The 11,467-nt window shown below is 43.8% G+C and overlaps 2 protein-coding genes across 2 annotated transcripts; one reads left to right on the top strand and one right to left on the bottom strand.

Moving 5' to 3' along the window:
• The first annotated feature begins 4,308 nt into the window (after positions 1-4,308).
• On the top strand, positions 4,309-6,164 carry LOC118792976 (endonuclease domain-containing 1 protein-like). The gene is made up of 2 exons (XM_036550891.1): positions 4,309-4,681; positions 5,412-6,164. Exons 1-2 carry the CDS (start codon positions 4,361-4,363, stop codon positions 6,036-6,038), a joined length of 948 nt encoding a protein of 315 aa, XP_036406784.1. The 5' UTR covers positions 4,309-4,360; the 3' UTR covers positions 6,039-6,164.
• Positions 6,165-7,365: 1,201 nt separating this feature from the next.
• LOC118793552 (zinc finger protein 37 homolog) lies at positions 7,366-11,351 on the bottom strand. Its single transcript, XM_036551776.1, has 4 exons — positions 10,814-11,351; positions 9,270-9,439; positions 9,083-9,182; positions 7,366-8,612 (listed from the first exon to the last, which is right to left on the bottom strand). Exons 1-4 carry the CDS (start codon positions 11,055-11,057, stop codon positions 7,366-7,368), a joined length of 1,761 nt encoding a protein of 586 aa, XP_036407669.1. The 5' UTR covers positions 11,058-11,351.
• Positions 11,352-11,467: the final 116 nt, after the last annotated feature.

The raw sequence follows: 11,467 nt of genomic DNA, 5'->3' as shown, positions 1-11,467 counted from the left end.
GCGAGCGTTGTAGTTGCATCCCGTGGCTCATTATAACGTACATTTAATGAGGGTAAAAGTTGCATTGATTTGCATCGGGCAGTCTTATCATAGTGGATTGCTAAAATCTTCAATGACGTATTGAACGGTCACCAGTGACCATCAAATCATACTTGCGCAGTGTAAGATTCTTCACAGAGCTCGGCTTTGCAAAAGGAGAGTCTTCCCTGAACTGCAGACTCAAAACAATGGGAGCACTTTCAAGAAAGAGGAACCTGGTGATGATGTACCGCGGATGGCCCGTGCCGCAGATTTACAGAGAAAAAAAGTACTTACTTACTTCTCACACATTCTGAAAACCCGCGCCCTGCCTCTACACTACAACGTTTGCACAGTGCATTTCACCGCTTTTATTCCAGTTAATACTGGTATGAATTTGTTGTCTTAAGCAAGATAACAATCGGCTTACAGTGGACCCTACACTCATCCATGCCTACCTTGGCTACTTGTCCAGCAAATCTCCATCCACCAGGGGGAGAAGTAGGAGCTATTTCTTGCCTGCCTTGTGTTGTGGAAAAAAGGCAGAGACACATAGTTGGAGAGTATCTCACAGTTTTGAATAAACTTACAATGTGGTGAGAAATTCTCTACCCTCCACTCCATATTTACAGTTCACATGGGGTCAGATCAGGTCATACCTTTGAGCCGACCATTCAGTCACAAATGAGAAGCCCTGTACCAGCTACATTCTGAGTACTGGATCGACAGCATTTTGAAAAAAGACTTCCTGGAAAACAAAGTGGGGTGTCAGTTTGTTTAATCTTGGAATTCAGGGTCTGGATAATTTTCTCAGAGGGTTTGGCCTCTTGCTCTTTTTTAGACACAAATGTATTTCAAATATTTTCCCCCTGCATATTTAGACAATATAGGTGACCGTCTTGCTGTAGGGGACATGCACATCAATGTAAATGAACAACTCAGTCTTATTCACCTTGCTCTCGTTTTTCATGCTTGTCAGCAATGACTCATCTCACAGCACTCACTACTGTGATCATTCACTGGCCGAGAGCTCAGAGGGAAGCAGTAACAGTAGCAGGGTGGCATTGTGGCATAGTGGTAAAGGAGTAAGCGCTTGTAACCGAAAGGTTGCTGGTTTGATTCCTGGCTGGGGCCCTGCCGTTGTACCCTTTGATAAGGTACTTAACCCACAGTTGGCTCTGTAAATATCAAAAGACTTAACCTATGTAAGTCATGCGGATGACAGCATCTACTAAATGACAATAATGTAATGTAGTGTAATGAGCAGTAGAAACAGTGCACTGTATAAAACAGGGCAGCTGGCAGAGGCATAGGGCAGACAGAGACAGACTTGTCGTTACACCCACAGCAGAGGGTTCTAGCCTTCTGCAAGCTCTGATGGTCAAAAGAACTGAAAAATAAACTTTCACACCTTGTGGTTAATCACTTTGTCACTAACTTCAGCTATATATATATATATATATATATATAGTATGCATCTCTGTAAACACACACGCACACATATATAATATACATTTATAAAAAATATAAAATATTAAAAATATATATTTCCTTGATTAGTAAAAACCCTAATCCCAAAAGATTATCATATCTTATATGTGAGTTTTTGAGATCGTCAATAAGACTGTTACAGTAAAAAAAAAAAAACAGCTGCTTGTGTTCTTTAAGTCAGCACATCATAAAACTCTCAGCAATGTATATTTTACCATTAACTATAACCTACTATATATCCATACTCAGCTGCACAACCAGCTGTATAACCAGCCGTATAAATGGATAACATGTAAAAATTGTAACCTGTGTAAGTTGCTCTGGATAACAGCATTATGTAATGCAATGTAGTATCATTTTCCATGATGAGAAAAGGCAGAACACGGGGCAATATTTCAGCAAGTCGGATAAAATAAACGGTTAATGTTTAACCCTCGCTGAAAAGGGAACAAACATGCGCAGGGCGCCTCCCTATTCCTGATTTTTAAAAAAAAGGCAACAAGACTAAAGGAAACCCCGCCTTCACCAGCACTGTGGCCACGCAGTGATTATAAAACACCCCTGCTAACACAGAAGCAGGTGTGATTTACTGCATCAGGCTGAAGTGCGTGGGCTTGAACAGACTCAGTGGCAGGAATGCACTCACACAGCATTCCTCCGCTGCCTCCACACTGCGAGCCGCTCACTCCGGCACCTTTAGCGTTATGTCATTCTTAAATGCTTCTCTATATGACCTGCTCTTTATCAGTATATAACACTTCTGTATATCACGGGCACACACACACACACACACACACACACACGCATGCACGCACACACACACAGAGCTGATCCTACAGCTTATCTGTATCCTGAGCACCTAATTCATCATTTGTCAAAAACGCACAACAGTACCTCGGGAAGGTTACCATACTGTATAACTACAGTACTGCAATGCCACGTCAGTATTGTTGCTATCATTCAAAAAACACAAAGGAAGCAAGGGGTAAATATCTGTGTTTACACAGATTCATACAAAAATCAATGAGCAAAATATGTATTGAAAAAGGCTCCATTTTGTCAACAAAAAAAAATGTTTTCAGCTTTTCACTTCATAGTTAACCAATGGGGTCACTGACATGCTGGGTATTTCTTTTCATTTTATGGTAAAATGAGATGCCTGTAGAATTTCATGCCTGCGCATGTTGAAACACTGACAGAACTAGAGCATGTTTCAGTGAGCGTTCATCACAATTTTGAGATGAAGCCGAGGTGGCTTTCAGAAACACCTTAGTGCATAATACAGAAAAGAAGACATTTTAAATGTCATTACAGGAAGCTGTTGCTGGTGTGACCTGAAAGGAAAGGAAAATGTCCTTTTGAATGGGAAATCCTGAAAAGTGGAATCCACTGAAAACTGTCTGATTGTCGAGCACCGTGCAATTCTCACATTGTGCAACATGCTTCCCTTCTTTACTTTCAGCCTGGTGCCTCACTGCTGGGAAATTCAGTTTTGTCTCATCAATATGCATGCGTGGGAATGACTGCTTGGAAAGGCAGTCATAAGGGATGGCCACTGAAGGGGGAAAAGACCCCCTTCCACACCACCAGATCCACCTATTGCTATCAGGAGCAGCTGCCCCTCCCTTTATACTGGCTGATATGACAGGAATCAATGCGTGAAACCACAAGTTTTCTGTGTATGCCGTTTCCCCTTATATGTGCCGAAGCTGCATTGAAAATGGACAAATTTTGGAAGTTGAGGGAGATTAAACCCACTAAAACAGATTACAGTTTTATTCACGGGGGCAGCTGATTTAGCACCCGAATACTTCATCTTGACACCCCCCTAGTGGTAGATGTAAGGCCTGCAGGCTAAAACACAACACCGTTGTTCTAACATGTTAACACCTATACAGAGTTCACTGTCCTCTGCTTTAAATAGACCTGATTAGCACCCTCGTGTCCACTTTTTTTTATTTTTATTCACCTGAGTGGTGAATGCTACGGCAAAAAAGGCAACGTTGATCTGTATTTTCATCTGCTCTCCATTTCATGATTACTGTTTATTAAGTTTATTTTTTGCTATTAACGTTTATTTTACAACAGCTCCACACACCATGTCTGCCTGTGTTAAGTACTATGAAGTAGCACCATGTAGCATTACAGAAATACACCTAATTTTGATGCTGATGATCAATATCTCTGTAATACTGCACTTTTGAGCACTTTGACTACACTAACTTCCATAAGCTGGTTCAGCTCAGTGCAAGCTACACAGTTGTTTTAAAACAATTATACAGATGTGACGAAAATGGAATGAAATGTAATACATTTTAATAATAAGTTATTTAATATAAAAATGATAACAGAAAAAAACAAACGTTTGCTTCCACGTTCTGAACAGCCCGCTGGTCTGCACAGCTCCGGACTGCGTAGGCCGTTTCTGTGTCACACGTCAATTCAGTTTAGCTGGTTTCAGTGACCCAGGTCAGTTTTGGTGTCCCTGGCCAGTTTCTGGTTAACTGGTTATTTCCCCCTTGTAAGCAGCCATAGGGGTGATGAGAGGTGTTTTTTGAGAACATAGTTTCCCAGCAGGCAGTCCCCCCCCCCCGAGTCTGAGGCTGAGTCACTGATGTGGAAGTGGTTAACTGAAACTGCCGCAGCGGGTCTTGCAGTTGCCTCCATCCCCCTATATAAGTAAAAACTCTGAAACGTTGACGCTTCAGCAAGACTTCACAGGGTGGGTCAGAGCGAAGAGGAGCGCTGAGAGAGGAGACCCGAGCCTACGCCTAAGCCTCCGCGCCTTTCTTTCAGCCACAGACGTTTAGCCAAAGACCTCGAACCCGCCACTGGGACCGTGAGGTTTGGGATGCTGCAGGTCATCTCTGACCCCCGCCGGAGGATGTCTCTCTCCAGCACATGGTATCTGATTTTGGGGCTCGTCACCCTTTGCCTGGGAGTCTGGGGGGAAGTGGGAAACTTTTCGTCCTGTCCCCAATTCTTCTACAAGGGCCACCCCCCGAAAGGACTGGGGGGAGAGGGGTGCCCCCAGATCTGCCAGCGCTACCACAACAAGTATCATTTCGCCAGCCTGTACCACAGGGAGCACCGCACTCCTCTGTACTCTGCGTATGTGCTCAGCGCAGGGGGCAGGAAGAGACCCAAAAATACATGGAAGTACGAACCACAGGTGAGACGTGTAGAAAATGCTTTCATGCAGTCTTGCATATAAAATACTGCTGGAGTACACCTGGGCAGGGTTTCCATGTTTACTCTGAATACACTGCTTGTTTTGACTTCGGTACACCAGGTCAGGTTTTTTAAGGCAGCAAAAAAGAATTGCAGATGAACGTTCTGACAATCATACGTTCATCTACAAATACATGCAGAATTAATTTGCCCAGTGCATTTGGATCGCATGTGCTCTTACAACTATGTAGTCAGCACATGAGTTTCCAACTCATAAAAATGTGGCACAAGCAGCCTGGCATTCAAAGGGGAGTTGACTTCTGAAAGTAGATTCAACACAGTTATTTCATCTTAAAAAAATATGGACTGAAACATTAGCTTCATGTGTCTGTGAGGTACGCCCAGTATGCGTATGCTCTCATGTTGTTTTTCGTTCTTCACAAAAGCAACATTTTCATTATATTTCTGAAAAAGCATTTAGGGAAGTTCTTGCTCTATATGTTCTTCGGAAACTGGCAGAATGTAAAGAAAAAAATATGGGAATCATTAAAAACAAAAATTCAAACAACATCATGCTGTTCTTCATGGTTTTGCTGCAAACATTGAGAAATGTCAGTGACGTTTTCACAGCTGTGCTTGTAAGGAAAACAGAAGAAACATGTACTTGAGGTCAATGGTGTCATTCAACACATAGAAAGAATTTCTGACCACCCTCTCTGTTGACCCCACAGCTGGCCAACTCCAAAGCCGAACCAGAGATGCAGCCGTTTCCTGCTGGACCGGTGGATCAGAACGTGGTGGAGAGTCAGGCGGTGCTGAGGGACTACTTCAATTCGTCTTACACCAAGGGTCACCTGAGCCCCAACCAGCACTTCCGAGAGGAGCAGGATAAGAAGGCCACCTTCACCCTCACTAACATCGTGCCTCAGAAGGCCGGCTCCAACTCAGGCCCCTGGGCCACGCTGGAGAGCACGGTTCGCAAGCTGCTGAGCGACTACTGCACGGGTCAGGCGTACATCGTGACGGGGGTGATGCCCTACGTCTCTGGCCGTTGGATAAATAACCGCGTGGCTGTGCCGGAGTACCTGTGGTCGGCCTACTGCTGCCCTTCCTTCAACACCAGCCTCCCCGCCCAGCTCAGCGATTTCTTCCCCACGTACGCCGCCATTGGCCGCAACGACCCCCTCAGCGGCCAGGACATCGTTCCCGTAAACACCCATGCCAAGAGGTCCGTCTGGGGCTATGACGTGAGGCGCATGCCCCTGAGGACGATGGAGATGTACCTACAGCAGCGGATGGGCAGGCCTGTCAGTGTGTTTCACAGTGAATGCTCTCAAGAGAACGGGGGCATGCAGTAAGACCGTGTGCAACTCCCATCTGTAGCTGAATACTGGTATTTTCTTGGCTGTTATTTGCCAAACTGAAGTGCTCTTTGATTTCTGTTGCTGCAACCTCAATTTACAACTACATCTCATTAAATGTGTAGGAAGGGCATATTATATTTGTGAGCATTAAATGTTATTTATCTCACAAACTACGTACTCATCCATATTTCAGTTTACAAACATATCTTAAACGGTGTGCTTTTTAAACATATTGCATTAAGAAGAAATTTACTGAGAATTTTTGTTAGTCTGATTCGTTTTAGATTTTTGCACCTGTATATGCTTTGGTTATCTGTCCTCTGTATTTTGTGGCTATGGAAGCTCCCATTAAACATCTTTGCCAGTAAGATTTCCGATTCTGACTTTAAAAAAGCTAACATCCGTCACAGGTTACAGCTGAGCACGCTCTTCCAAGTGTGGGAATGTGCCAGAAAGTGCATCCAGGGATGGACAGCTCATTTGCAATGTGACAGGCCAACACTGTCCTGTTTTCAGCGAAGAATTAAGTCTGGCTCCAGCTCAAAAAACTATCATGGTTAATGAAACATGGGCAATATACACGGGTGCCATTTCAGTGACAGAAAGAGCCGTTATGGAGGCAAGAACAGTGCAAAATCGAATTCACAAAAATGCCAGAATTTTATGCAAGCTATTATGCAAAAATAACACAGAGAAGGTTGTTTTCTGCAAATGCACAAAATACAAAAATCCCTATAGTTCTCCCCAGATAACTGAACGATAAAACATTTTTATACATTTGCTGAACAAAGTGTAGTTGTTACATACGCAGTCCGTTCTCTGAACACACTGTTTTCTCCTTTATGCTTCTCTTAAACTGAATTTTGCCGCGCAGCAACTCACAGACACAGTACTTTGAAAATACAGTTCATTGGAAGAATCATGGCTAGAATGATCTTCACCCATTTGAAGCTGGATCTGTTGGTCTTAGGGGTGTGGCCATGTACAAAACTCGATCATGGAAAGAAAACGGCAATAACTGAGATCGACTGAGTGTCCCAGACTACTTTTACACATCATCAAATGGCCAATTCTCCCAACTTACTCAAGAACAGTGCAAACATATGCAGATAAAAAAAGGTATGAGTGTGGTCAAAATCAGCTACCTGCTCTGAGAAACAAAAATTGTTTTTTTTAACAAAAGCAACCAGAATGGCACCGAAGAGACATCAAGTACTTATAATGGAGATAATACTTCAATGTTTCATGTTTTATCAGCATTCCTGCAAATTGCATTTTATGAAGCATTACTTCTAAAAACATGCCAATGGCAACATCTATATCACTTGTGAGTAAGAAAGTGTTTCTTGAGATGTGCCGATTGTGTGAATTTCTTGCCGCACAGCTGACAGCTGTACGGTTTCTCACCAGTGTGAATTCGCTTGTGCCGTTTGAAATTACCCAGGTCCAAAAAGCTCTTCCCGCAGTAGGTGCAGTGGTGCCGTCTCTCTCCCGAGTGACCCTGCAGGTGCATGTTTAGCGCTCTGCGGTGCTTGAACTCCTTCCCACAGATGCTGCAGCCGTAAGGCGTCTCCCCTGTATGCATGCGCGTGTGTATAGTGAGGTCGGACTTAAAAACGAAACTCTTGCCACAGTGCTTGCATGCGTGCGCCCTCTCCCCCGAGTGGATCAGCTGATGTTTCGTCAGGCTAAACTGATAGACGAAGCTTTTCCCGCACTGGTGGCAGTGGTGCTGCCTCTCTCCCGAGTGGACCTGGCTATGCCTATTGAGGCCGCGCAGGCTTGGGAAAGCTTTCCCGCACTTGGTGCAGGAGTATGGTCTCTCCCCTGTATGTAGGCTCTGGTGGGCTTCGAGAGCAGTGGCTGAACTAAGGACCTTCCCACACTGGCCACACTGGAAAGGAAACCCTTGCTGCTGCTGCTGTTGCTTGTTCTTCGGCAACGTGTTCATCGGTTTCAAAGAACCAGGGCTCCAGCTGTCCAAAAGGTACTGAGGGAGGTGCCCCAATCTGTCACGCTCCTCTCCGACACCCATATGGTCTGCATCCTGCCCCAGGCGAATTGCATCAGCCTCGGCAGTTGGCTCAAGGCTGTATGTAACTTGTGGCCTGGCATCGTGGCCGAGATGGGGTAAGGGAGTGAAGCCACCATTTGGGTAGTGAGATTTCAAGAGCTGAGCTGTGTGAGATGTGCAACCAGCTTCCTCTTCTGTAAAACGGACAGGCTGTACTTTTATGTGAGAGGACTTAACGGAGGGGTTTTGCTCCACGGGCCAGGGTGACGGTGGCTTGCCAGCCTCTCTGAGGCTGTTCTCCTCCGCGTAGGCTATCCCTTGCAGCCTGACACCTTCCACTCTGTCCTCAGAGGCCTTGGTGCTGGAGTAACTGATTCTGCTCTGATGGGGTTTCTGGGGAAGGCGCTTGCTTCCTGGCTCTGTTATGCATGTAGATTGTCCTCCCCTGGGTGCCCGTGTTGACCTGTCTTTTCCTAGTCCAGGCTGTATGCCAGTAGGAGCCGTTTCTACAATGTCTGGGAAGGTGGCAGAACCTACGGCTCCCACCAGGAGAGCTAGAACAAGAGAAGGAGGAAGTAGTAGGCTGCACTGCCACAGATCAGGGCTAACGCCGTGTATACAGGACGCAGAATGACAAATCAAGGTCAAATACAAAGGCGCAGGAGTATGCTCATCTACTTACATTGACAATACATCGGCAATGCATGATTCTGGAACTGTACTTGTGAAATGTTACGTGCTCTTATTCCTCCAAGACAAACTTCTGTTCTTAAATATTATGAATACTTATGCTAACAGAATACATGACACAGTTTTACCTCCCTTGCCTACTTCATGGCAGTAGAGTTCTGAGAACGTTTAGAATCTCCATCGTGTTGCACCATTATGGTAATGTAACTACTCATACTGACTCCTCCCCTCTAGAATTTAAAAAAGCACATGGAAGACACCCTTTGAAAAACCAAAGGTTATGCAGTAAGACTGCATTATGATTAAAACATCACGAGGCAGAATATTTTCTTACAATTTTCATATGTTCCCCTAAGCAGGTCTCTGCCAGCAGCCTTGCGTCTCTCCCCCTCGAGAGGTGAAATCTCAGGCGTGTACTCCTCAATGTCAGAATCCTGAGACAGAAAAAAGACAAATTAAAATAATAAAATCCCCCCCAAAACCCCATCCACTGCTTCACATAGACCTCTGTCTTCACTAACCTCCTGCTTGATTAGGATGAATTCCACCTCAGGACTTTCCTCCTTAAAGGAGGAGATGGGGTTTGCTACGGTCACGTCCTCCTCCTCTTTCTCCTCGTTATCCTGACAGGAGGGACCCTCGAAAAGCCAAGTGTGACTGCAGCTCTTCCCCACTTCCTGGCTGGCTGCAGCTTGATGGTGAACATTAGAATAACGTGCAAGAAAAACAGTGTGAAAAACAGCGTCACAATCAGCCTCACAGAAATAGCAGCCGCTTAGCACATACTGTTCTGCTGGCCAATGACAGAAGTGACAGCTTTATTAGAGGAAGCGTTCAGATTAGCAAACTGACCTGCTTTGAATGTGTTCAAAATTCTTCCCTGCTTCAAATGCCTTTGTGCATCCTTCATAAAGTTAAGAAAGCAGCTGCATTTCGCTTTGAGTTAGATTTAGAAAACATTATTCAGTGAACAATATCACTGTTGAACTACATGCATGCCCTGTCTTAGTGCATTAGCTCATGCAATTAGATACAGAGTGTCAGAACATGTAGTAATAAGCTATGTTTTTCTCTTGTCTGTCAAATTGGCTGTATAGGTATTGCATATGTTTTGATGTTTTCAGATATATAGCTTAACTTAAGCATTGAAATAAAATGCATGATGGAAATTGCGAGTCAATTTTCTCAGACAGTAGTTTTCCATTTTCATTCACTTGGATTTCTAAATAGCCAAACCCCTGATAAATATAAAAATAGTATCAAACACAATTTTACTAAATAGGTTTGTGACATTAGCTTTTCTGTAATAACAGCTGCTGTAACAATACAATCACTTTAACTATATTTCTTAAGGGTAGATGAACAACTTAAATGACCCACGATGTTGAAACAGCCGTCAGTGTAAACTGCGCGCCACCTGATGTAAATCCTGATAGTTAAATGTTAATGTTAACGCATCGGTGTAACCAGAACCTTCTATAAATCACTGCCGTTAACGGTACGCTTGTTTTTCTCAGGCTTTTCGAAACACGTGAAAGTGAACTGACGTCAGCTGGTTCGTGCATTCAGTTTCCAACAGATATTCAACACTTCATTTCATATTAAAATGCTGCCACACGTAGACTTCTTTATGGTAAAAAAAAAATTAAATCACATGTGTTTTCCAAATGCAACACTATTTTCTTACTGTAAAAATACAGCTGCCTGATGTGGCTTTAATTTTTGTACAAAAATGTCAAATATAGTATTTTTGAAATGGCTTTTCAATGTAGCCCCACAAATCAAATAGGCAAACACATTTCTTTTACTGCAAAATAACAAATATGTCTATTTTCAGCTGAATTCAAAGCATACAAATAAAAAAAAACCTTGAATTTACTTTAGTGTAATACAGCAACCATGTTTTTGGAGAGCTGGTACACCATTGGCCCTAGACAGGTCTATAAAGACTGGCAATATAGCTAAGACCAACGCAGTGCGTAAGATAGCGGTCTACAGTAGCTAGGTCACTATGGGAACACGGCATTGAAGTCTACGCTTGCACTGGCGAGTTCCATCGTCTTACTTGGGAAATATTTTTCGTTCAGGCTGTCATCCTTCGTGCTTTCTTCCCCTTCTCGGACTCTCCACGCATTTTCCGAAGACTGCAACCTTGACTTCAGAGTTTCGTTTTCTTGCTTTATTTGGGCGATTTCGATCCTTAGCTCGAGAACGCCCGTTTCATAAAGTTTAGTAGTTTCACGCACAGCTGCTTTAACCAGGATCTCCATGATAGCAGCAAGCTGGGACTGAAAGTCTTGTTCGGACATGCTGCATGCGGTTTGCGCAATTCATGCATAAACAGTCAACCTAGTGAGGGTTTCGAGGCTTTCCTGTGTGAAAACAATCGGTTGAAACTACCGTTCGCTCAAGCATCCATACTAGTTGGTTCCGAATCCCCGCAACTGTACTTCCGGCATGGTGGCCCCGACTGCTACCGTAATATCTGAAATATAGTTCCAACAAAATTATATGCACCAGCACTTACCCTCTATGTAATTTTTGGGTTTCAACCGCGCGCATTGTATGCAAATCAGAGAGGGACGATGATGAATCCTGATTAAATTCAGTCCTACCTCTCTGCAATGACAGACATGCCATATTTATAAGTCCAAACGTGAAAGACTCATACAAAGGCACATGTTCAAGCAAATATAACCTTTTACATTTATTAATATTA

Source organism: Megalops cyprinoides, chromosome 18 (genome assembly GCF_013368585.1).
Source record: "Megalops cyprinoides isolate fMegCyp1 chromosome 18, fMegCyp1.pri, whole genome shotgun sequence".
NCBI lineage: Eukaryota > Metazoa > Chordata > Actinopteri > Elopiformes > Megalopidae > Megalops > Megalops cyprinoides.
The sequence above is the reverse complement of the archived record's forward strand: the minus strand, read 5'-3'. Positions and strand labels throughout refer to the sequence as shown.